At 36.2% G+C, this 25,477-nt stretch overlaps 1 protein-coding gene across 1 annotated transcript in view; it reads left to right on the plus strand.

Annotated features, from left to right (window-relative positions):
- Positions 1 to 25,477, plus strand: part of LOC103259159 (rho GTPase-activating protein 5) — a 92,487-nt gene that overhangs the window by 48,711 nt on the left and 18,299 nt on the right. The window contains exons 4-5 of the mRNA XM_021711740.1: positions 19,752 to 19,829; positions 25,149 to 25,280. Coding sequence (XP_021567415.1) covers positions 19,752 to 19,829; positions 25,149 to 25,280 — 210 coding nt within the window. The remainder of the gene's footprint in view (positions 1 to 19,751; positions 19,830 to 25,148; positions 25,281 to 25,477) is intronic.

A 25,477-nucleotide genomic window follows, 5' to 3' on the forward strand; every position in this document is an offset into this window, starting at 1 on the left:
CATTCTCCCTGTGTCTTTTCTTTTCATAAGGACATCAGTCATATTGGGCCCCTACCCTACTCCAGAATGACCACATTTTATCTTAACTAACTACATCTGCAAGGACCCTATTCTAAATAAGGTCACCTTCTGAGGTATTTGTTGTTAAGACTTCAACATATATTTTCGGAGACATAATTCAACCCATAATAACCATCATTCCTAGTTTGTTGAATGCTTATAGTTATTATTTTGAAAGAATGTTAGCTTTTGTTAAATTACTTTTGTGTCAGTTGAGATAATCGTGTGATTTTTTTCTTTTATTTCATTCTTCTATTGATGTGTGTTACATTGCTTCGTTTTTCTTATGTTGAACCACCCTTGCATTCCTGGGATAAATACCATTTGGTCATGGCATATAGTCCTTTTAATATGGTGTCGGATTCACTTTGCTAATATTTTTAGGACTTTTGTATCTGTATTCATACAGGATGTGTTATGTTTTGGTTTCTTTTGGTTTTTTTCCTCTGGCATTAATATCAGGGTAATACTGACCTCTTAAAAATAGTTAGGAATTGTTTCTTCTTTTAGAATGGTGTTTTAATGACAGTGCTCCCTGGTATTAAAAGTGTGCTATCTTCAGAATCTGTTCAGGCTTATGCTTTCTAAATTTTTTTCTGCTTTTTATTGTTATTAAGCTTTCTGCTTTGTTGTCAGTGAACCTCCTGCTGCTTCTAATCTTATTTTGCTTTTCTAATTTGGAACTTCTAATCTATGAGCCAGAAAAGCATATAGCAGAGTTAACTTGAGTTATGCTCTTGGTTAGTTTAAATAGTCTGTCCCTCAAGTTTTTCTTGGGGATCAGATGACCAAATTTCAGATAGGTGAGGTATTACTCTATTTACCAAAATTTGTATTTGCATGTGGGTGCAGTTAATCTGGGACAGTTATGCTTCTGGTGAAAGTGAGTTGGAAGGATAAATGATAATGGCATTTTCTATATATTGGTCTAAAAATTGTTGTTTCAGCATACCGATGATGGATGAAATAATTGAGATGAAGTTGATGAATGAGTCTTTGTTTTCTTGCTAATGTATATATTGCTTTTTAAAATAAAACTTTTTTGTTTAAACGTCAGCTTTCCCACATGCTGTTTTCAAGAACTCCCACTTTTTTCATCATTGTAACATTTTTTCACTAGACATTGCTCCCTTGTTTCTTCTTTTCTGCCTTGTTTAATTATTTCTCAACCCATTTTTATGTTACTTATGTACCTCCTCCCACCATTTTATTCACTTGGCAAAACCTCTACTTTGGTTAAATTCTCTGTGTTTACTCTGTGTTTGAACCAGAAGAAGGGATCATAGCTGTAGAAAAAAATAAACCTTGCAGTTCGCTTTAAATATATGGCCACACATGTTAAGTGTTTCCCACTCACCTAGTCAGTCAATTTGTTTGTTTTCTTGCTTTCCTTAAGGATTGTTTCTTTTTTAAATAATCATTTTTTCCTCACAGTTTTGGAAACGTTTGAATCCTTGGAAATGTTGCAAGAATAGTATGATTGAGCATCTGTTTACCCCTCAACTAGGTTCACTAAAGTTAACTTTTTATCACAGGTCTTCTTCAACTATTTGGTGGGGAATTAGGGAGTGAACATTTTGAGATTAAGTTTCAAATAATTCAAAAACACTTAACCTCTAAATCATTTAGCACAGATCCACCAATAACTGGGGTATTTTCTTCATATAACCATAATATAAATACCATGTTTAGTAAATTTATTATTGATATAATTCTGTTGTTTAGTATACTGTATATTCAAATCCTCTCAGTTGTCTCTACAGTGTTCTCTTAGAACTTTTTTTGTTCGATTAATTCAGGATTCACTGAAGGATCATATATTACATTTCTTGTTGTGCTTTAGTCTTCTTTAATCTAGAATAGTTTTCTAGTGTTGTGTGTATGTTTTCATGTCACTTATGTTTTTTGAAGCCAGTTTTTGTAGAATGTGAATAATGCCATAAACATTTATGTGATGGTATCTTGTTCATAGAATGATTTGAGTTTCTTGGGGTATATTCTCAGAAGGGGGGACAGCTGGGTTGTATGGAAGGTCAGTTTTTAGATCTTTCAGGAATCACTACACTGTTTTCCACAGAGGTTGTACTAGTTTACACTCCCACCAATAGTGTAGAAGTGTTGTCTTTTCCCTGCATCCTTTCCAACATCTGTTGTTTTTTGAGTTACTAATGATGGCCATCCTGACTGGAGTTAGGTGGTATCTCAGTGTGGTTTTAATTTGCATTTCTTTGATGACTAGTAAGACTGAGCACTTTTTCATGTGTTTGTTGGCTGCTTTTGTATCTTCTTTTGAGAAATGTCTATTATGTCTTTTGCCCACTTTGTAATGGGGCTGTTTGTTTTTTTCTTTTTGGCATGTTTGAGTTTCTTGTAGATCCTAAATGTTAGGCCTTTGTCAGATATGCAGTTGGCAAATATTTTTTCACTCTGTGGGTTGTCTCAACTCTCTTGATGGTTTCTTTTGCTTTGCAGAAATTTTTCAGTTTGATAAGGTCCTGCTTGTCTATCTTATTTCTTATGGCTTGGGCATTTGGGGTTTTGATCAGCAGTTTGTTGCCAATAAGACCTAAACGGAATCCTTAATGTTTTAAAAAAATGAATTCAAAAAATTTTTAGTAATCCGACTTTACTTGTAACATTAGTTACATATGGACAACGTTTCTCTTTAATTTTTATCTTCCAAACTCGAGTTGGCATTATTGTTTATTCCTACAAATATGAAGAATTCACGATCATTGTAAAAGTTAAGAGAATTGAGGCATTTGCGCTACATAGACTTTCCATAATTTAAATTTATATCAACTGAATAATTTGTATTTTTCTATTAAAGTATATTATAAAAACATGGGTTTTGAGTGGTTTTATGCAGTTTGATAACTAGATGATGAAGGCAATACATAGTGTACAACATGCTCTGTGATTGTGATAAGGAAATACAGGCTATTCTTAAGCTAAAGCTGTCTCAAGTGCTGTTTTTTTTTTTTACATTAAACCTTATGAAATTGCCAGTTTTATGGTTGACAGCCGGATGATGTTCAGCTGAAACAATATTTTAATGGAGAAATTCCTGCAGGAGAAGGAATGTTGTGCAAGTCTGAAACACTCTAACTCTTACCCTTTTTTTGTCCTCAGTAGAATAATTATTTTGATAATATAATAATCAACCTTCATTGAATGCTATTGTTTGCATAGCAAATCTTCAGTGTGATTTAAGATAAGTGTGTTTATAATTTATTTAATGATTACACCTCAGACAAGTGTATGTGCAGTTACTCTCTGTTTAGAGAAAGAAACCGAGGCCCAAAGAAGTGAAGTAACTTCTCTAAGGCCACACAATTGAGTTCTAGTCCAGTCTTCACTTACTGTTACTGCCTACAGGTAATTTTTGACAACCACAGGGGTTTTTTTGTGGTTTTTTTTTTTTTTTAGTTGGAGTCTCACTCTGACGTCCAGACTGGAGTGCAGTGGCCGCTCCCGGCCACCACAGCCTCGACCTGCTGTGCTCCAGCGTTCCTTCCGCCTCAGCCTTCCAAGTAGCTGGAACTATAGGCGTGCGCTACCACGCCCAGCTAATTTTTTGATTTATTGTAGAGATGAGGTCTCACCAAGTTGCCCAGGCAGGTCTCGAACCCACGGGCTTAGGCAGTCTACTCACCTCAGCCTCCCAAGGCACAGGATTACAGGCTGAGCCACTGAGCCCGGCTAACCACAGGTTTTTTAAGGAAAGTAACCTAACTACTGATTTCATTATAGCAGAAACGAAAGTACATGTAAGTGCATAAGGAATAGAACTAAAAAAATCACCTGTGATTTCATAATCAAGAGATAAGTTTTTCTATAGATTTGCACACTGTATAAAGTACACACTTAAACATACACAGCTTTATCAAAGGGGGAAACATTAATCTTAGTGTTTTGTAATTTTTTAATACCTGATTCCATAAGCAATAAGATACTGATTGGAATTACTTTTTATGTCTCACCATACTATATTATATTCTAACACATTGACAATTATAGCTTATTCAGTAATCCCCTCTATCTGAACATAAGGCTCCAAGCTGTCAGTATTCTTATCAGTTATCTGTTTGTGTGTCTTTATGTACTTGTATTTTTATTTTGTAGAAAAAAACGTTTAAACATAAAATTGCTATGCCCAGCCTCAGTGATAGAAAGCATGCAAAGAGAAGAAATGCCTCTCATTTGTTTAAGAAAAACTTAAATGCAAAGGGTTAATGTCCCTTCTCAGGGGACATAAACAGATTGCTGGTGGTTATATAGGACAAACTTCTGCAAGTGCAAAATTTTCAGAGATGTATGTTTCCTGAAGTTCTCTATTCAAATTGCACAAAAAAGCAAACAGATGGAATATATACTGAGATGTGATCGATCAGTTGAGAAGTGGTTTTCAGGAATTACAAGTGCATCCTTCCGCATCTTCTTTGAACAGCAGACTGTAATATGTAATGCATTACATAGTACTAAGGTGGGAGGAAGAAAATGAGACTTGGTTGTCTGCTGAAATAGAAAACACCAAGTGGAAGATGTCAAACAAATTACTGTTGCACATGTATCAATGAACCTACAGTGCATGTCAGTGATTGTTTCACACATTACCACACATTAAAAAAATACAAGATATAAAATTTGGACTGTTTTGTCATAAATAAGTTCTCAGTGTCCAGAATTTCGTTGTAAGCCAAATATCATTACAGTAAAATAATTGGTTCTAATACTGTACTATTTAATATGAAGTGATTCGTTTTTCACTGTTTTTAAAAAAGTGCAGTTGAGTTGTTGGTAGGTGATCCGATCCACAAGATGTCTCCAAGTGCAAAGTGTTAAATTCTGTTCCAAGTCAAAACATATCAGAATGTGTCTCATGTCTCCACATGTTCATGGCTCTTTTGCTTCCACTAAGTACATCTTTAAGTCGTTTCAGTAATTTATGATTAATTTAGTTGATGCCATTTATGCATACTAATTTATATTTGCTTTTGGGCCTTGTCCTTCGCACTTATAAGAATGACCCTCAGATCTTTATTTCCCACACTTCAGGGTTGTTTTCCTATATTCCTAACTGCCTGCTGAACATTTCTACTTGGATGTGGTAAGATTAAAATGTAATTCATCTTCCTCCAAAATGCCTTCTGCTCTTGATTTTCCTTTTTCTGATAATGCCAATTTCATTCTCCCAGTTGTCCAGGCTTTTTCACTCGTTGTGCCCACATACCATTAGTGACCAATTCTTGCCCATTTTTAGCGGTATTTTTCTTATATCTGTTTTACAGGGTTGTTTCTATGTTAAGATTTACTATATCACTTTTCTATATTGCTTCCAATCCATTTGTCTCCTCACTCCAAAGTGTTTCCTCTACTTAAAAATATTGAGTTCCTAGAAAGAAAATGCCAAAATTTTATAGCCTAGGAATTGAAGTTTTCATTGTCTTTTTACAAGCACAAATGCAAAAATACATTTAATTGGAATGCAGGATATTTTACAGAAGCTGAAAGCAACTCATCTACTGGACTAGAACCAAGCAATGTTCTCTCAGTTTCTCTGTGATTTTTTTTTTCTCTCTCTTTCTAGACTTACCTTCTCTGTTCACAGATCGTAGATTTTAAGTTCTCAGTTTTAGCCACATGCTCAACCTAACCAGATAACTTTGAATCCCAATTCCAAACTTCCAGAGGAGAGAAGCTGATGAGCATAGCATAGTCAACATAGTAGCTAATTAGTTCTTAATTTTACATTGCCAAATAAATCATAATATCTAATTTTTTGATAACTTATTAATATAGAATGTGTTTTACTGTGTTTAAATGCATATTGCACTGGACAGTTTTTGTGAAATACGATTTTTACCATTTACCCATGCACCTCCTTCTGTGGTTTTTATATTGAACAATAAGAATGCACTTTTAATTTCAATAGGATCTAACTTCAGCAAACCTATCTACTACTAATTCTTATGGTTTTCCTGTGTGGGTTTTAATTTTTTTTTTTTTTTGAGATAAAATTGATGTAACAACATTAAACATTTTAAAGTATACTTTTCAGTGGCATTTAGTACATTCACAGTGTGGAGCAACTGTCACCTCTGTTTGGGTCCAAAACATTTTATCACTTTAAAAGGAAACCATATACCCGTTAAACATTCACTCTCCCACAACAATGGCAACGACCATTCTGCTTTCCTGTGTATTTACCTGTTCTGGATATTTCATTTTCTGAAATGTGACCTTTGTGTCTGACTTTCAGTTAGCATATTTTTTTAGATTCTTCATTATAGTATATCACTATATAGTTTCTTTTTATGACTATTATTGATTAACTATAACACATTTTGTTTATTCATCTGCTGATGGGTGTAAAGTTTGTTTCCATTTTTTTGCCTGTTGTGAATAGTGCTGCTGTGAATATTCATGTATCGGAATTAGAGTAGCTGTTTTGATTTCTTTAGGGTATGCACCTAGGAGTGGAATTGCTGGATCATATGGTGATTGTTTAACTTTCTGAGGACCTGCCAAACTGTTTTTACACAGCAACTGCACCATTATTCATTCATTCCCACCAGTAATATACAAGGTTTCCAATTTCTCCACATTCTCTTCAAAGTTTGGTGTTTTCTATTTTTTAAAGATAGCCATCCTTAGTGGGTATGAAGTGATACCTTATTGTGGTTTTTATTTACATTTCCCTAATGACTAACGATGTTGAACATCTTTTTGTGTGCTTGTTGGCCATTTGTATATCTTCTTTGGAGAGCTTCCTTTTGCTCTTTTTAAATTGGGTTGTCTTTTGTTGAGTTCTAAGTGTTCTTTATATATTCCTAGTACTGGATCCTTATCAAATAAGTGATTTGCAAATATTTTCTCCCATTGTGTAGGTTGCCTTTCTTGTTAATGTCCTTTGATGCACACAAATTTTAAATTTTAATGAAATCTAACTTATCTATATTTTATTCATATCTTTGGTATCATAGGTAGAAATCCATTTCCAAGTTCAAAGTCATGAAGATTTCTCTTATCTCTGTGTTTTATAGTGATAACTCTTAACGTGTATGCCTTTGTTATATTTTGAGTTTATTTCAGTTATAGTTTTGTACATACTGTGAGATAGGGATCCAGATTTATTATTTTGCATGTGGATATATGACTGTCTTAGTCCTGTTTGTTACAAAGACTATTTTTTCTTCATTGAATGGTCTTGACACCCTTGTTGAAAATCAGTTAGCCATAGGTACATGGTATTATTTCTAGATTCTATTTTACTGCTCCATATGTTTGTGCTAGTACTACACTGTTTTGGTTACTTTTATTTTGTAGTAAGATTTGAATTTAGAAAGCATGGCTTTCTTCAGCTGCTTCTGCTTGTTTGAGATTTATTTTGCAATTAAATATAAATTTGAGGTTCTGTTTTTCAGTTTCTGCAAAATCAGCCAGTTGGATTTTGATAGAGATTGTATTGACTGTAGATAGTTTGGGTAGTATTGCCATCTGAAAAATATTTAGTCTTCCATTCTACAAACACAGGATATATTTTATTTATTTAGGTCTTTGGTTTCTTTCAGCACTATTTAGCAGTTTTCAGTGTACAAGTTTTACACCTCCTTGGTCAAATTTATTCCTAGATATTTTATTATTTTGGATGCTATTGTGAATGGAATTGTTTTCTTCATTTCATCTCATTGCTAGGGTATAAAAATAAAAGTGACTCTGGTGTGTTCATCTTGTATCCTGCAACTTTGCTGAATTCTTTATTAACTCTACTGTTATTTTTGGGGATGCTTTAGGATTTTTTGTATGTAAGTCATGTCATGCAAATAGGGATAATTTTACTTCATTCCTTTTCAATTTTGATATGTTTATTTTTTTCTTGCCTAATTGTTTTGGCTAGAATTCTAGTGTATTGTTTAATGAAAGTGGCAAAAATGGACATGCCTGTCTTGTTCTTGATCTTAGGAAAAAACTTAACATTCTTTCACTGTATTTCTTTATTTTATTTTTTATTTTAAAGATGTGGGGTACAATTCAGGGTTAGGTATACAAATGTTCATTATGCAAAAACCTTTGTTGATGAGGTGTGCCCCTCCTTCCCCTGGCAGTTTCCCTCAACTGCCAATCCCACCCCTTCCTCCCCTGACAGTTTCCCACTACTGCCAATCCCTTTCTTATAGTATTAGGATAATTGTTCAAGGTCCACTTATGAGTGAGAACATATGGTACTGTGTTCTTTGTTTCTTTTTCACTATATTTCACCACAGCTAATTTGAGTATATTTCATAAATGCCCATTATCATGTTGAAGATTCCTTCTATTACTGGTTTTAAAGCGTTTTTAACATGAAAGGGTAAATTTTGTCAAATGCTTTTTTTCTGCATCAATTGAGATGATTATGCATTTCCCCTCTTTGTTCTATTAATGTGGTCTATTATATTATTTTGATTTTCATATGTTGAACCACCCTTTGCTAGTGTTTTGTTGAAGTTTTTCTGTTTTGTTTTTTTTGAGCCGGGATCTCATTCTGGTTCAGGCTGGAGTGCAGTGGCATGATCAAAACCATTACAGCTCATGGCAACCTCAACCTCCTGGGTTATTATAGTCTCTAACTTTTATAGTTGAAAATTATATTTCTCCCTTCAATTCTGTGAGTTTTTGTCTCATATTTTGGACTCTCATTAGGTACACACATGTTTATAATTATATTTTACTGGCCGGGCATGGTGGCTCACGCCTGTAATCCCAGCACTTTAGGAGGCGGGATCAAGAGGACTGCCTGAGCTTAGGGGTTGAAGACCAGCCTGAACAACATGGTGAGACCTTGTGTCTACAATAAATAAAAAAATTTGCTAGGCATGGTGACACATGCCTGTGGTTCCAGCTACTTGGAAGACTGGGGTGGAAGGATCGCCTGAACCCAGCAGGTTGAGGCTGCAGTGGCTATGAGCGTGCCACTACATTCCAGCATGGGTGACAGAGTGAGACTTGACTAAAGGAAAAAAAAAAATTATATTGTACTGATGGATCCCTCCTTTTATCGATGTATAATGTCCTTCTATGTCTCTTGTAACAGTTTTTGTCTATTTTTTCTCATATTGGGATAGGCACTTCCAGCTATTTTTTAATTACTTTTGCATGGATTCTATTTTTTCATCCTTTTACATTTAACATATTTGTGCCTTTGGTTTTGTGGTGATTGTCTTGTAAACTGCATATAGTTGGATTATGTTTTTGTTTTTTAGCCATTCTACCCTTTTCTGTTTTTTAATGGGAGATTTTAAATTATTTTCTTAAGTAATTACCTGAGAGATTAGAATTAACATCTTACATTTATAAATCATGTTTTAATTAAAACCAGCTTAGTTTCAAAAGTATTCAAAAACTCTGCTCCTTTGCAGTTTCACCTTCCACCCTTTATGCTATTGTCAGAAATTTTATTTTTATACATCGTCCATTAACCTAGACTTGTAATTCTTGTTTTATGCACTTTTAAAAACATATTAGAGCAAAAAGAGGAGTTATAAATAAAAAATGGAATACTATTATTGGCTTATATAACTTATATATTTCCCTTTCTAGCTGCCATCACCTTTATTATTTATTTATTCATTTATTTATTGTTATGGCTTCAAGTTACTGTCTAGTGTCCTTGCATTCTAGCTTAAGAGAACTTCCTTAACTCCTTTCACCATTTCTTGTAGGGGATGTCTACTAGTGATGAACTCTCAACTTTTACTTATCTGAGAATGTCTTAATTTCTCCTCTGTTTTTGAAGAAAAGTTTTGCCAGATACAGAATTTTTGGTTTATAGAGTTTTTTCTTTTAGCACTTTAAATATATTATTTCATTGTCTTCTAACCTCCACGGTTTCTGAAGATAGACTTAATCTTATTGAAGATTCCTTGTATGTTACAGTTCCCTCTCTCTCATTTCTTTTTTTCACCTTTGCGCCTCAGACTGGATTATCTCCACCAGTCTTAAATTCACTGGTAATTTTTTCTGCCTGCTCACATCTGCTGTTCAACCTCTCTAGTGAATTTTTCATTTCACTCATTGTCTTTTCAACTTCAAAATTTATCTTAAGGGAATTTTTATAATTTTTTTTTAAGTGAGAAAGCAGGATTTATTGAGAGGATAGAAAAACTCTCACTGTGGGAGGGGGACCTGAGAGGATTACCCAGGGCCTTTTTTGTAATTTCTATGTATTTATTGATATTCTCTGTTTATTGAGTCATTGTTCTCCTGCTTTAGTTCTTTGTTCCTGCTTTTGTTTAGCTCTGTGTGAATTTTTAAAACAGTTGATTTGAAGTCTTTGTTTAGTAAGTGCAATGGCTGGATTTCCTCTTGGACGAGTTCTATTAATTTCTTTTTTTTCCTGTAATCAACCATACTTTTTTGTTTATTTGTACACCTCTTAATTTTTTGTTGAAAACCATACATTTTGAATATTATAGCAACCCTGGAAATCAGATTATTTTCCCTTACCAAGGTTTGTTTTTGCTATTTGTTGGTTATGTTGTTTGCTTGTTTAGTGACTTCTCTCAGTTATTATTGTAACTATTCTTTGTCATTTGTTGCCACTGACATTTTTGTTTAATTAGCTTAGTGGTGATTCATCAGTTTCTTTAAAGTCTGGACCCAAGGGAAAAAAGTACTTTCTAAGTCTTGTGAGTGAAACAAAGCCAAGTTCTTGTACTCTTTCTTCCAGAAGTCACCAGACAGGTAGAAATCCACGACCATGGTTCTTTTAGAACAAGGTTCATATTGCTCTCTCTGATACTTGTAACCTGTCCCGAGAGGAGGGTGGGTTACTGTCCTCATGGTTGTTACTAACCTGTGGTGTCAAGGATAGGTAATTTAAAGCTTCTTTCTTCACCAACACTACTTCTGGTTGGTGTGATTTTTTTTTTTTTTTCACTAGATTACAGAGTTCTGCAAAAGTTGAATCTGACCCTATTGGAAGATCCTATTGAATCTGACCCTATTGGAATCTGAGTTCTGCAAAAGTTGAATCTGACCCTATTAGTCGCTTTTGTAGGGGAACTAAGCCCTGGAATTGCTTCTCCATCACTTTTGATGACATCACTACAAGGACATAGTTATCTAATTTATGGATTACTTATGCGCGTTGTATATCTCCTTTGTAATCTGTTTTATGACTTAATTACTTCAACCTGAAAGTGTAAAGAAACAGGCAGCGAAACTCTAGTTTTGTATCTGTTCGCAACTCAAATAGAACTCAGGCCATTTAAAAACTTCAGATAGCAGTAATACTGTGGGGGTAATTAAAGTTTAGTGACCTTTTCTGGTGAAAGAAAAAGATGATACCCAGTTAAAAGGTAATACCTTAAATTTTGAAATTTTGCATATTTGGTTTTGGAATATTGGTATAGATTTTTAGTCCCTTTATTGCTTAAAGGCCCAGGATAGATACTTTGTGTGATTTAAGGTCAAGTAAAACTTGGATAATTCACATCTAGATAATTTAGTTGGTATTTTTGTTTTTCAGATCACTCAGTTATTAGTAAAAGACAAGATTTTAGTATGGATAATTAAAGACCTTATAATTGCCATTTAGCAAATAAATTAAACATTTATTACTTTGTAAGGTTTCTCAACTTCAGCCTTATTGGCATTTGGTGGTTTTTAATCCTGTGTTGTTAGAGGCTGTTCTGTGCATTCTAGGATGTTGAGCAGCCTCCCTGGCCTCTATCTATTAGATGACAGTAGATCCCTATTCTCTAATTTTGATAACCAAAATATCTAAGGCATTGCTAAGTGTTCTCTGAGGTGTAGTATGCCCCCAACTGAGAACCACTGCACTGTGTAAAGAACCTTGAGGATGGAAAGGTACTGTTATAACTTTTTAAAAGTTTGCTGCTGAGTAGAGGAATGTGTTTCACTGTAGTACAACATAGAAACTGCTAAGTGGCAATAGAGCAATAGATAAAGTACAACAGTTCAAAGAAAGAAGAAATTGCTTCTATCTAGGGATTGGAGGGAAGGTGTCAATGAGGAATAAGCATTTTAACTGGGCTGTGTAGACATGAAGTAATGAGAAGAATTAATTCTATAAAATAATACTTTCACAAAGTCAGGACAGCTATTATCTAGAGAACAGTGAGGCATAGTTATTTGGTAGGTAGTATACTAGGACATGTAAATGAGAGAAGTGGAAGGATTGAAAGTAGATCTCAGAAAAGACTTTGCCATTAACTCAGACATCGAGAAGTTATATGTTTTTGAGAAATGTTTCCTTCAGTAGCATTAGAATGCCTGAGATAGAAAGATAGAAACTATTAGCTATAAATGTATATATTTTTTCTTTTTATACTGTCTTTAACAGTCAGGCTTTTTTTAGAGAAACAGAACCAGTCGAAGATAATACAAGAGACTTATTTTAAGGGATTGTTTTAAGTGATTGTGTAGTGCTGGTTAGATAAGTTCAAAATCAGGGTAAGCAGTTAGGAATTGCAGGCTAGAAACGTGGGCAAGTGCTAGCATTGCAGTCCACAGGTGGAATTTATTTTATTTTATTTTATTTTATTTTATTTTATTTTAAAGATGTGGGGTACAATTCAGAGTTAGGTACATAAGTGGTCATCGTGCTTTACAGTTGATTAAATCAGACCCAACCAGCTTATTGTTATTCTCAACTGACATCAACAAAAGACCTACACAGCAGCATCTAGATTAATGTTTGACACATAAAACTGACCATTAAACTGTGTATACTTAGCAAAGTATGTTAAAAATAAGCATATTTTAAGATTTGTTTTATAAATGGATCTGTGACGCTGCCTAGTTTGGAACTAATAAAAACATTTGGATTTATGGCAGTTCTCAGATAAAGAACTGAGTACCTTTTTTTGGTAACATATTTGATATAATTTTATGCATACAGAAAAGTTGCAAGACTAATACAAGGAATTTCCATATATTTTTATTCAGCCCCATTTACTTCATCATTTTCTCCTTCTCCATAGATATATATGCCTTTTTTTCCCTTAACTATTTGAGAGTTTGAAGTATCAGACCTTTTATCCTTAAATATAATTTTTTTTCTAAAAATTAAGAAAATTCTCATACAAAAACACAGTGACCAAAATAATGAAAATAACAGAATCAATACTGTTATCTGATACACAGTACATATTGTCTGTACTATATACTATAGTATTTCATCACATGATACTATAATGTCTGTAATACTTTTTCCTGTCAGGTTGATGGGGAGGCAGTCCAAGATCGAATCCGGGTGCATTGCACTTAGTGTCTTAATTTGGAAGAGTTCCTCAGTCTCCTTTCTTGACCTTGACAGTTTTGAACAGTGAGCTAATTATTTAGTAGCCTGCCTCTCGCTGTGTTTTTGTCTGGTGTTTCCTTGTTGTTAGATTCAAATTATGCAGTTTTATGTGAGATATCACCAAAGTGATGTTTTGCCCTCTTAAGTGCATCATATCTGAAGATTGTCCCTACTGGTGATGTTAATTTTGACAGTTGGTGGTGTTTGTTGAAGTTCTTCATTAAAGTTAAAACCCTGAATTTAATTACTTATGCAAGAAGATACTTTTAAACATCATTGAACTGTTAGCAACTAGTTTCGACTTCATTTGATGTTTTCTTCTATTATCTGAGTCAAGATCTTGCTCTGTCACCCAGACTGGAGTGCAGAGGCACAATCATAGCTCACTATAGCCTCATACTCCTGGGCTGAAGGGATCCTCAGCCTCCTGAGTAGGTGGGACTACAGGCATGAACCACCACTCCTGGCTAATTTTTTTATTTTTTATTTTGTAAAGCCTCACTATGTTGCCCAGTCTGGTCTTATTCCTGAGCTCAAGCAATCCTCCTGTCTTGAGCACCCATATACTGGGAATACAGGCATGTACCATCACACGCAGCTGATTTTTTTTTCATCTCTATAGTTCTGCCCCTGTTTATTGGTTGGCACTTTACTGTAAGAACAAGCTTTTATTTTCTTTGTCATTTGTTTATATTGGCAGAGACTTGAGTATTCTTACTGTATTCATTGAGTTCAAATGTATTACTGTCCTTATATATCTTGGTGTTCACATTGTTCCAGTTTAGGCTCCTCCATGGCTTTCTGAGGGATTGCCTGAGCCCAGGAGATCGAGGCTGTGGTGAACCATAATAGTGCCACTGCATTCCAGCCTGGGCAAGAGAGTGAGACCCTGACTCTAAAAAATAAAAAGAATTTTGTCCTCAAAATTCTTCAAGCATTTTTTTTTCTCTCTCGCACAAGATATGCCAGACGTGATTATACTTCTCCTGATCTAGCCTTGGAATCGGCCTTTTCTCAAAAGAGCTCTGGTTTGTTTAGGTGGTGAATGGTATTTAGAAACCAGAACTAGGATTACTTATGAGCCCTCTCAGCAGACAAAGCTAGGAAATAAATATATGTATGTATATTTGCATACATGTATCTGTATTCATTTCTAAATCTATATTAAATACACAAGTTTATGCTGATATCTTTTATTCAACACCACAAAGTACCTTTTGCTTTCATGTATCTGTATTTATTTCTAAATCTGTATTTAAAAATCATTGTATGCTAATACCTTCAATTTATATCCACCACCACAAAGTTCTAGTCCCCATTTTTGTGTTAGTCATTCTTGTCAACAATGAGAAACTTTGTTCCCATTATCATCAGTATATTTACTCATTTACTCAAGTCTAGAATACACAAAAAGTATATGTATCACTCTGGAATAGAAACCTCCTAACTAAAGTTCAGTATTTTCTCACAGTTCTTTTAATTTTTAAGGTCCATTTAACACAGTGTGCAGTGCACCTAACTTAAGGGTACGGTTAGATGCATTTTGATAAAAACATTTACCTGTTTAATCCACACACCTTTCAAGATACAGAATATTAATCACTGTTTCTGTCCTTTCCCAGTTAATCTTCCAACAACCAGGAACTACTTTTCTGATTTTTTTCCTCCAGTATAGATAAGTATTGCCTGCTTTAGAATGTCATATAAATAGAATCATACCAAATATATTCTTTGTATCTAGTTTCTTTTATATATACAGATACTTGTGAGATTAATTCATATTGGCTATGCCAGTTATAACTTTTTTTTTTTTTTTTTTTCTTGAGTTGGAGTCTCACTCTGTCGCCCAGATTGGAGTGCAGTGGCCGCTCCCGGCCACCACAGCCTCGACCTGCTGGGCTCCGGTGATCCTTCCGCCTCAGCCTTCCAAGTAGCCGGAATTATAGGCATGTGCTACCACGCCCGGCTGATTTTTTGATTTATTGTAGAGATGAGGTCTCGCTGCCCAGGCGGGTCTCGAACCCACGGGCTCAGGCAATCTACTCACCTCAGCCTCCCAAAGGCGCGGGATTACAGACTGAGCCACCGGGCCCAGCTAGTTATAACTTTGGCCTTATGAAACTTCTGTCAGTTGATTTTTGCTCTTTTTGTTGTTGTTGTTTGAGTTGGAGTCGCACTCTGTCGCCCAGACTGGAGTGCAGTGGCCGCTCCCGGCCACCGAAGCCTCGGCCTGCTGGGCTCCGGCTATCCTTCCGCCTCAGCCTTCCAAGTAGCCAGAATTACAGGCATGCGCTACCACGCCCGGCTGATTTTTTAATTTATTGTAGAGATGAGGTCTTGCTGCCCAGGTGGGTCTCGAACCCGCGGGCTCAGGCAATCCACTCACCTCAGCTTCCCAAAGGCGCGGGATTATAGGCTGAGCTACCGAGCCCGGCTGATTTTTGCTCTTTTTATAATCATTTGGAATTCTGATAATTGACTTATTCCCCAACATGAGGTACACTTTGTTTCCCTTTCAGTCCTTATATATTCTTTGTAAAAATGAAATAATTCCAACCAGAGGGAAATTGTGCAAAGGCCTTGACATATTGGTCCAGGAATGATAAGTTTGACATAATCTACTTTTTTATTAGCTTGGTTTATATTTTTTACTGTGAGCAAAAGGAATACATGCCTTATCAAAATGAGTTCTTTCGGAAATACTTTGAGGTACTCCCCTTTTAGCAAAGGTATACTAGTATAGTCTTTTGGCCATTGACACAAATGTGAAATCTTTTATTATTGTCCCACAAGTCCCTGTGGCTTTTCATTTTCTTTAGTCTCATTTTTTTCTGTTGTTTATTTATCTTCAAGTTCACTTAGTCTTGATGTTAGGACCATTCAGTGAGTTTTTTGTTTTTATTGTATTTCATTCTAAAATGGGCATTTCTTTCTTGTATATTGTTTCTTTGTTGAAACTTTCAAGTGAATCTTTCATATTTCAAATACGCTTGCAATTGGTTATTGAGGTATTTTATAATAGCTGCTTTAAAATTCTTGTCAGATAATTCCTCAACTATTATCTTTGTGTTGGTGTCTGTTAGTTGTCATTTATCATTTAAGGTAAGATTTTTCTTTGTTTTTGGTATGATGAGAGATTTTTGTTTTGTTATTATTGTATTCTAGACATTTTAGATATTATGTTATGAGACATTGGGTTTTTAAAACATCTTCTGTTTTAGCAGGCTTCCTTTGACACTGCACCAGCAGGGGAGGAGGGCTGCAAGGTGAGGGTGGAAGTCCAGACTCCCCACTTGGCCTCCACTGATAATACCATGGTGGAAAGAGTAGGGCACCTCTTAGCAGGGAGTGGTAGTGGAAGTTAAGGCTCTCTACTAAGCTTCTGCTGACACTCCCAAAAGATAAAGGGGATCCTTGTTACTGATCGGCAGGGGAGGAAGCACAGACTTACCCAGTTAGCCTCCACTTAACAGTTAACCTTCCTCCAAGGGTAAGGAGGGATTCTGTGCTGTTTGGCTTGATAGAGCTATAATAGTCAAAAAGATCTTTTTCTTGCTAGTCTATACCTTTTCTAATATTTAATTAGAGAGACCAGGGTTTTCTTGTTATTGGCCTTTTTTTTCTTGTCATTTTTGTTTAGCTTCTGTTTTGTTTTGTTTTTGCCTTTGCTTATTGGCATTTCTGGGTTGTAGCCTTCTTTATGGCCCAGTTTGGTTATATGAGAGACAAACAAACAAACAAACAAAAAAACAGGACCTACTGTCATGTCATTCTTCAAGTTTCAAGATCAATTAGCCAATCCAACTTCCTCTAGCTACCATTCAGAGACTTATTATGTTTGATTTTTATATATTGTGCCCAGGGTTTTTAAGCTGTAGTTAGAGGGAGGTATAGAAAGAAATAGGTGTACTCATCTTGTCTGGAACTGAATGTCGTAATGGGTATCACATTGAATCTGTAGATTGCCTTGGGTAGGATGGAAATCTTAACAATATTGATTCTTATGATCCATGAGCATGGAATGTTTTCATTTGTTTGTGTTTGTGTCATCTTTGATTTCTTCAGTATTCTTTTATAGTTTTCGTCGTAAAGGTCTTTTCATTTATCTGGTTAGGAAGATGCCAAGGTATTTCGTGTATGTATGTGTCCTGAATGAGATTGTGCTTTTTATTTGGCTCTCTGTTTGTTGTTGGTGTATAGAAATGCAATTTTGCCAAAGCCATTTATCAGGGCAAGGAGGTTTTTGACAGACTCCCTTGGGTTTACAAGGTATAGGATCATATTGTCTGCAAAAGAGATAACTTAACTTTATCTTTTTCCTATTTGGATATCCCTGATTTCCGTATCTTGCTTGATTGCTTTAGCTTGGGCTTCCAACACTGTTGAACAGGAGGGATGAGAGTGGGAAACCTTGTCTTGTTCCTGTTTTCAGGAGAACTGCTTCTAACTTCTGTCCATTGAGCAGTGTGTTGGCTGTGGGTTTATCATAGATGGCTCTTATTGTCTTGAGGAATGTTCCCTCTATGCCTGGGTATTCAAGGGTTTTTATCAAAAAAAGATCCTGGATTTTGTCGAAAGCTTTTTCTGCATCAAATGATATAATCATGTGGTTCTTGTTTTTTCACCTGTGGATGTATTGAATTAATTTGTGGTCATGCAAATGTTGAGCCAGCCATGCATCCTAGTAATGAAGCCTACTTGGTTATGGTGGATGATTCTTGAGATGTGTTGCTGGATTTGATTTGTTAGAATCTTGTTGAGAATTTTTACATCTATATTCACCAGGGAGGTTGGCCTGTAATTCCCTTTTCTTGTTGGGCCTTTGCCAGGTTTAGTTATCAGTGTGATATTAGCTTCATAAAATGATTTGGGAAGAGTTCCATCTTTCTCAATTGCCCGGAATACTTTGAAAGCATTGGTATCAGTTCCTCTTTGTATGTTTTGTAGAATTCAGTTGAGAAGCGGTATAGCCCAGGGCTTTTTTTTATAGGTAGCTTTCTTACAACAGAGTCAATTTCTTGGGTCTATTGAGGATTTCAATTTCTTCTTGTTTCAGGCTTGGAAGGTTGTGTAATGTCAGAAAGTCCTCCATTTCATTTAGATTTTTGAGTTTGGTCCATACAGGTGTGCATGGTAGTTCCTGATAATCATTTGAATTTCTTTGGAATCAGTTGTGATTTTGTCTTTCGCATTCCTAATTGTGTTTTGGGCTTTTTCTTTCTTGGTAATCCAGCTAGGGGCTCATCAATCTTATTTATTTATTCTTTCAAAGAACTAACTTTTTTGTTGATTTTTTTGTGTATGACTTTGTCTTCCATGTTCTGAGGTTGGGCCTTTATTTTGGTGATCTGGATTCTTCTGCTGATGTTACTGTTTTGGTGGTCTTGCCCTTCCAACTCTTGTGATCTTTGTGTTTTCTTGATGTATGTATAGAGCTATAAACTTCCCTGCCATTTCTGTTTTCAAGGCATTCCAGAGGCTCTGGTAATGTGTGTCTTTGTTTTCATTTGTTTCCAGGAATCTTTTAATTTCTTTCTTGTCCATGTTGACCTAGGAGTTGTTTGGCAGTATGTTGCTTAGTGTCCATGTCTTAGTGTGTATTTGGGGGATCTTAATGGTGGCGATATTTATTGTTATTCCACTGTGGTCTGAGAGGATGCATGGTATTATTTTGATCTTGTAGAATTTATGTTTGTTTTGTGACTGAGAATGTGTCAACCTTGGAGTGTGTTTCATGTTGGTGATTAGTAAATGTGTATTCTGTAGTAGTAGGGTGGAGTGTTCTGTAGATATCTGTTAAGTCCATTTGGTTAAGCATCAAGTTGAGGTTCCAGATCCCCTTACTGATTTTTTTTTTTTCCGCCTAAAATATTAAAGTATTAAGAATAAAAAAAGCCGGGCTCGGTGGCTCAGCCTGTAATCCCGCACCTTTGGGAGGCTGAGGTGAGTGGATTGCCTAAGCCTGCGGGTTCGAGACCCGCCTGGGCAACTTGGTGAGACCTCACCTCTACAATAAATCAAAAATTAGCCAGACGTGGTAGTACGCGCCTGTAGTTCCAGCTACTTGAAAGGCTGAGGCGGAAGGATCGCTGGAGCCCAGCAGGTCGAGGCTGCGGTGGCCGGGAGCAGCTGCTGCACTCCAGTCTGGGTGACAGAATGAGACTCCAACTCAAAAAAAAAAAAAATGAAAAAATAAATAAACAAATAAATAAGAATAAAAAATTTAATATTAAAAATTTAAACAATTAAAAACTAAAAAGTTATGCTTAGAATTATTTTACTACTATATTTTTGTTACTAAGTTGTATGCAGGATTGAGTATCGTCTTTGTTATTGATATATATGTACTTATAAAAGCATGTTTATTTGTTTGTTCTCTTAGGGTTATGTACTGAAGGACTCTACCGTGTTAGCGGGAACAAAACTGATCAAGACAATATTCAAAAGCAGTTTGATCAAGGTAAAAAGATAGTCACTTGAAATCATTGTTTTACTCTTTTCCTTATTCAAATTCATGATGGGAAGATTGATTTTCATTTGCAAACTTCCTAGGGATCTGAATGTTGAGGGGAAAGAGTTTGGGAATGGAATAAAATATTAAATAGAATAGATACCACAGAAAAGGTGCAGGAGAGCTAGGAAAAGTCTGTTGTCTTCACACTTAGCAAGAAAGTCATTGATTACTTTAGAGCCTTTGAGTTAGGGAGGGGTACTGGGAATTTGTAAGAGAAAAAAGATGACATGAAAATTTTAAAATACTTTTGTAATTGAAGAATAGATTGAAAATAACAGTAAAAGGGAGTTGGGTCAAGAAAACATAGCATTTTATGTATTTTTAATGTAAATGTGAAGACAGAAGAGGAGCTAGTAAATAAGAAAGTACTAAAATAGCAGTCGTAGCCGGGCTCGGTGGCTCAGCCTGTAATCCTGTGCCTTTGGGAGGTTGAGGTGAGTGGATTGCCTGAGCCCGCGGGGTCAAGACCCGCCTGGGCAACTTGGTGAGACCTCATCTCTACAATACATCAAAAAATTAGCCGGGCGTGGTAGCGCGCGCCTGTAGTTCCAGCTACTCGGAAGGCTGAGGTGGAAGGATTGCCAGAGCCCAGCAGGTGAGACTGCGGTGGCCGGGAGCGTCCACTGCACTCCAGTCTGAGCAACAGAGTGAGACTCCAACTCAAAAAAAAAAAACAAAAAAAAGCAGTCATTCCGTATGGAAGCAAGGCCCTTCATAGACCCAAAAGGAATGGAAAGCAGTAAAATGGCTTTTGTTCTTGAATTAATGAGAAACTATTTCTTACCCTGAGGTTGTAGGGAATACAATAAAACAAATACTTGTATGTAAGGTTAGATATCTTATGGCCCATATACTCTGTTTCTTCCTAAATTTCATATTCCTAGCCCAATAAGCTAGCTCACAAATAAAATACTATATCCATATAAATCATCATCACAACATTTAGAAAAGCAATAAATTGACTTCTGATAGATCAGACCTTTGTATATCAAAGACAATATTTATTTTAAAAGTTTTTCATGATACTGGAATAACAAGCCATTAGGAGTAAAAACAAGGCTGAATTTCCTACTCTTTTTTTTTTTTAATTGAGTTGAAGTCTCACTCTGTCATCCAGGCTGGAGTACGGTGGCATGATCACAGCTCACTACAGCCTCAACCTCCTGAGTTCAGGTGATGCTTCTGTCTCAGCCTCCCTGAGTAGCTGGAACTACAGCCACATGCTGCCATACCCAGCTAATTTTTTGTTTTAATTTTTTTGTAGCAGTCTTTCTTTATTGCCCAGCCTGGTCTCGAACTTCTGAGCTGAAGCAATCTTCTTCCCTCAGTCTCTGAAAGTACTGGAATTGCAGGTGTGAGCCATTGTGCCTGGCCTTCTACTCATATTAAAATAAAATCTATATACAATCAAAGATTGAAATGTAAAAGATGACATTTACAGTATTAGGGAGAAAAATGAATGTTTTTTGGTCTTATTGTAGGGAAAAGCCTAAACTTGATATGAAACTTAGAAAGTATGAACAAGATGATATACTAGAAGATCTAGATGTAAATTTTACTGAAATGTAAAAATTCTGTATGAGAGTGTAGATAAAGCATAAACAAAATTAGGGGACAGACTATAATCTTGAGGAGGATGTGGAATGCTCATGGCTAGCTTAAGCAGTTCACATCAGAAGAGAGCAACTAATGAGTATATGAAAATATGTTTGGCCTTGATCAATGATAAAATTAAAGCAAATGTATTTATTTGTCTTATTATCAGAACGAAAAAGATCATTGGTAAACTGGTATCTTGTACATTGTTGCTTGTGGGTGCCTTTGGAGAGGCAGTTTGTGAATATCTGTTAAAATTCAAGTGACTTTGCTAGAGAAATTCCACTTCTAGGAATTTATGTTACAGAAATATTTGTATAAGTGTACCAAGATAAACTTACTAAGCCATTCGTTGCATTGTAATTTTTTCAGAAAGAATGTTGAGGGAACCACTCATGTGACTAATAAGTAGAATGAATACTAGATAGCCATATAAAATAATACTTATGTTTGTTGAAATGGCAAAAGTTGAGTGGTGTGTGTGTGTGTGTGTGTGTGTGTGTGTGTGTGTGTGTGTGTGTGTGTGTGTAACTTTGTTGCCAGAGTGTTACATAGTGTAGTATCCCAATTTTTTAAAATACTAGGTTAAGAAAACTGTTTAGACTTTATTAAATTGGTGGAATTTCACTTCCAGTAATAAATGCAAGGTTGTAGTTATTAATACTAAGGCTCTTAATATGACTAAATAAGTTTTAATACATTCAAGTGTTTATCTTAGCATCTTCATAAGTGATATATATTTTTTTGAGTTGGAGTCTTACTCTGTCGCCCAGACTGGAGTGCAAGTGGCACGCTCCTGGCCACTGCAGCCTTGACCTGCTGGGCTCCGGTGATCCTTCTGCCTCAGCCTTCCAAGTAGCCAAAACTACAGGCGTGCGCTGCCACGCCCTGCTAAATTTTGATTTATTGTAAAGATGAGGTCTTGCTAAGTTGCCGTGGTGGGTCTTGAACCCCCAGGCTCAGGCAGTTCACTTGCCTTGGCCTCCCAAAGTGCTGGGATTACAGGCTGAGTCACCGATCCCGGCCCATAAGTGATATTTTTTAATGAAATAAATCTAAATGTTCAGTAACAGAATATTATGTAAATTGTTTAATCTAGGGAAATGTTTGTAGCCATTAAAATTGTTTAGGGCAGAATGTTAACAATTGGTGATTCTGGGTTAAGAATATATGTGATTCTTAGTAGTGTTTTTGCAAACTTTCTGCAAATTTGAAATTACATTATAATTAAATGTCACCTGGCAAAAACAAAGTGTTTTTTTAAAGTTGCTTGTGAAATTTTAATAACTTTGGATACTGCTTTAAAGTGAGATTCAATATAAAATACATAGATGATGTGGAATTTCTTTTCTTTTAATGCATAGAAAAGGGCTGAAAGAAAACAATAGAGGGATGATAGGGATAATTTTTTTCTTTGTGCTGGTCTGTAGTTTTCAGTGACTTTATATCAAATTAGCCTTATGATACACCCTTAGTATGTTCCATTCTTGTTTAAGTTGAAACTTCACTGATAATATATATTATATATATATATATAAAAGCTTTTTTGTTTTGTTTTGTTTTGAGAGACAGAGAGTATCACTCTGTGTCTCTCTCCAGGCTGGAGTGCAATGGCATGATCATGGCTCATTTCAGCCTCGAACTCCTTAGTTCAAGTGATCCTCCTGCCTCAGCCTCCCCAAGTGCTGTGATTACAGGCATGAGCCACCACACCTGGCTTCACTCATAATTTAAATTCAAACTGTTTTATATAAAAATTTTATCTATAAAGTTAAAAGATCCAAATTGGAATTTATACAGGTTGAATATTTCTTATACAAAATTCTTGAGACCAGAAATGTTTTGGATTTCAGGGTTTTTTTGTATTTTGGAATATTTACATTATACTTGGCTACTAAGTAAGCACATCCCCAATATGAGATGCTCCATTGAACATTTTCTTTGACCATCTGTCTGCACTCAAAAAAATTTTGGATCAACCTGTGTGTGTAATTCTTTCTAGTTCTTTATGGCCTTTTAAAAAATTACTAATTTTTTTTAACTGATAGGATCTCTCTCTATTGTCCAGGCTGAACTTAAACTCCTAGGTTCAAGTGATCCTCCCTTAGCCTTTTGAGGTGCTGGGGCTATAGGCACACACCAGTGCACCCAGCATGGTCTCTTATAAATAGCATATAGAAACAAAATAAATGAAAGAGAAGATAGATATTAGTAGGTATTAGGGAAGTTCTTCAATACACCAATAAGCCTAAAAGTATTTTTATTATGACAGAAAATGCTTCTTGCTTGGTTATCTTTTCCCTGATTTGTGTAGTTTGTCAGCCTATAAAGAAAATGGGCTGGGTGCAGTGACTCACACCTGTAATCCAAGTGCTTTTGGAGGCTAAGGTGAGAGGATGATTTGAGGCCAGGAGTTCCAGACCAGCCTGGGCAGCATACTGAGACTCCGTTGCTTACCAAAAAAAAAAAAAAGCTTGGTTATTGTGGTATACACATGTAATCTCAGCCCCATGGGAGGCTCAGGTAGGAGAATTGCTTGAGTCCAAGAAGTTGAGGCTATAGTGAGCTATGATTGTGTCACTGCACTATAGTAGAGACAACAGAGCAAAACTTTATATATATATATATATATATATATTTTTTTTTTTTTTTTTGGAGTTGGAGTCTTAATCTGTTGCCCAGACTAGAGTGCACACTCACAACCACCCCAGTGTTGACCTGCCGGGCTCCAGTGATCCTACCACATCAGCCTTCCAAATAGCTGGAACTCCAGGCGCTTGCTACCATGCCTAGCTATTTTTAATTTTTTTTTTTGAGTTGGAGTCTCACTCTGTCACCCAGACTGGAGTGCAGTGGCCACTCCCGGCCACTGCAGCCTCGACCTGCTGGGCTCTGGTGATCCTTCCGCCTCAGCCTTCCAAGTAGCTGGAACTACAGGCGCACGCTACCACACCCGGCTAATTTTTTGATTGATTGTATAGATGAGGTCTCACCAAGTTGCCTAGGCGGGTCTTGAACTCGCAGACTCAGGCAATCCACTCACCTCAGCCACCCAAGGCGTGGGATTACAGGCTGAGCCACGAAACCTGGTTTATTTTTAAATTTTTATTGTAGAGATGAGGTCTGGACAAGTTGCCCGGGCTGGTCTCAAACCTGCAGGCTCAGACAATCCACTTGCCTTGGCCTCCCAAAGGGCTGGGATTACAAGCTGAGCCACCAAGCCTGGCCTCTATATTTTAAAAAGAAAAGTGACCAATGAGACAACTTAAATTAATCTTTTGATCTAGAAATATCTATTAGGCCGGGTGCAGTGGCTCAAGCTCGTAATCCCAGCACTCTGGGAAGGTGAGGTAAGAGGATTGCCTAACTTCAGGGGTTCGAGACCAGCCTGGGCAACTTGTTGAGGCTTCATCTCTACAATAAATAAAAAAATACAGGTGTGGTGGCTTGCGCCTATAGTTCCAGCTACTTTAGAAGGCTGAGGTGGAAGGATCGCCTGAGCCCAACAGGTTGAGGCTGCGGTAGCTGTGAGAGTGCCACTGTACTCCAGCCTGGGCAACAGAGTGAGACTCTAACTCAAAAAAAAAAAAAAGGAAAGGGAAAAAAAAAAAAGCTGTTCAGCTTAATTGTGTAGTAAATTAACGTTTTATTGTAAATTTTGTCTTGTAGATCATACTATCAATCTAGTGTCAATGGAAGTAACAGTAAATGCTGTAGCCGGAGCTCTTAAAGCTTTCTTTGCAGATCTGCCAGATCCTTTAATTCCATATTCTCTTCATCCAGAGCTTTTGGAAGCAGCAAGTAAGTATAAGACTCCTTGTTATAAGAGGGATGAAAATAATGACAGTTTGGGAATATTGGTTGCTAAGTGTTAAAATCTGTCATGTACTGGAATATGTAACTCATAAAAATTCAACTTAGCTGGGCTCAGTGGCTCTGCCTGTAATCCCGCGCCTTTGAGAGGCTGAGGTGAGTGGATTGCCTGAGCCCGCGGGTTC

Source organism: Carlito syrichta, unplaced genomic scaffold (assembly GCF_000164805.1).
Source record: "Carlito syrichta isolate Samal-C Ts95f unplaced genomic scaffold, Tarsius_syrichta-2.0.1 Scaffold302543, whole genome shotgun sequence".
In the NCBI taxonomy this organism is placed as follows: domain Eukaryota; kingdom Metazoa; phylum Chordata; class Mammalia; order Primates; family Tarsiidae; genus Carlito; species Carlito syrichta.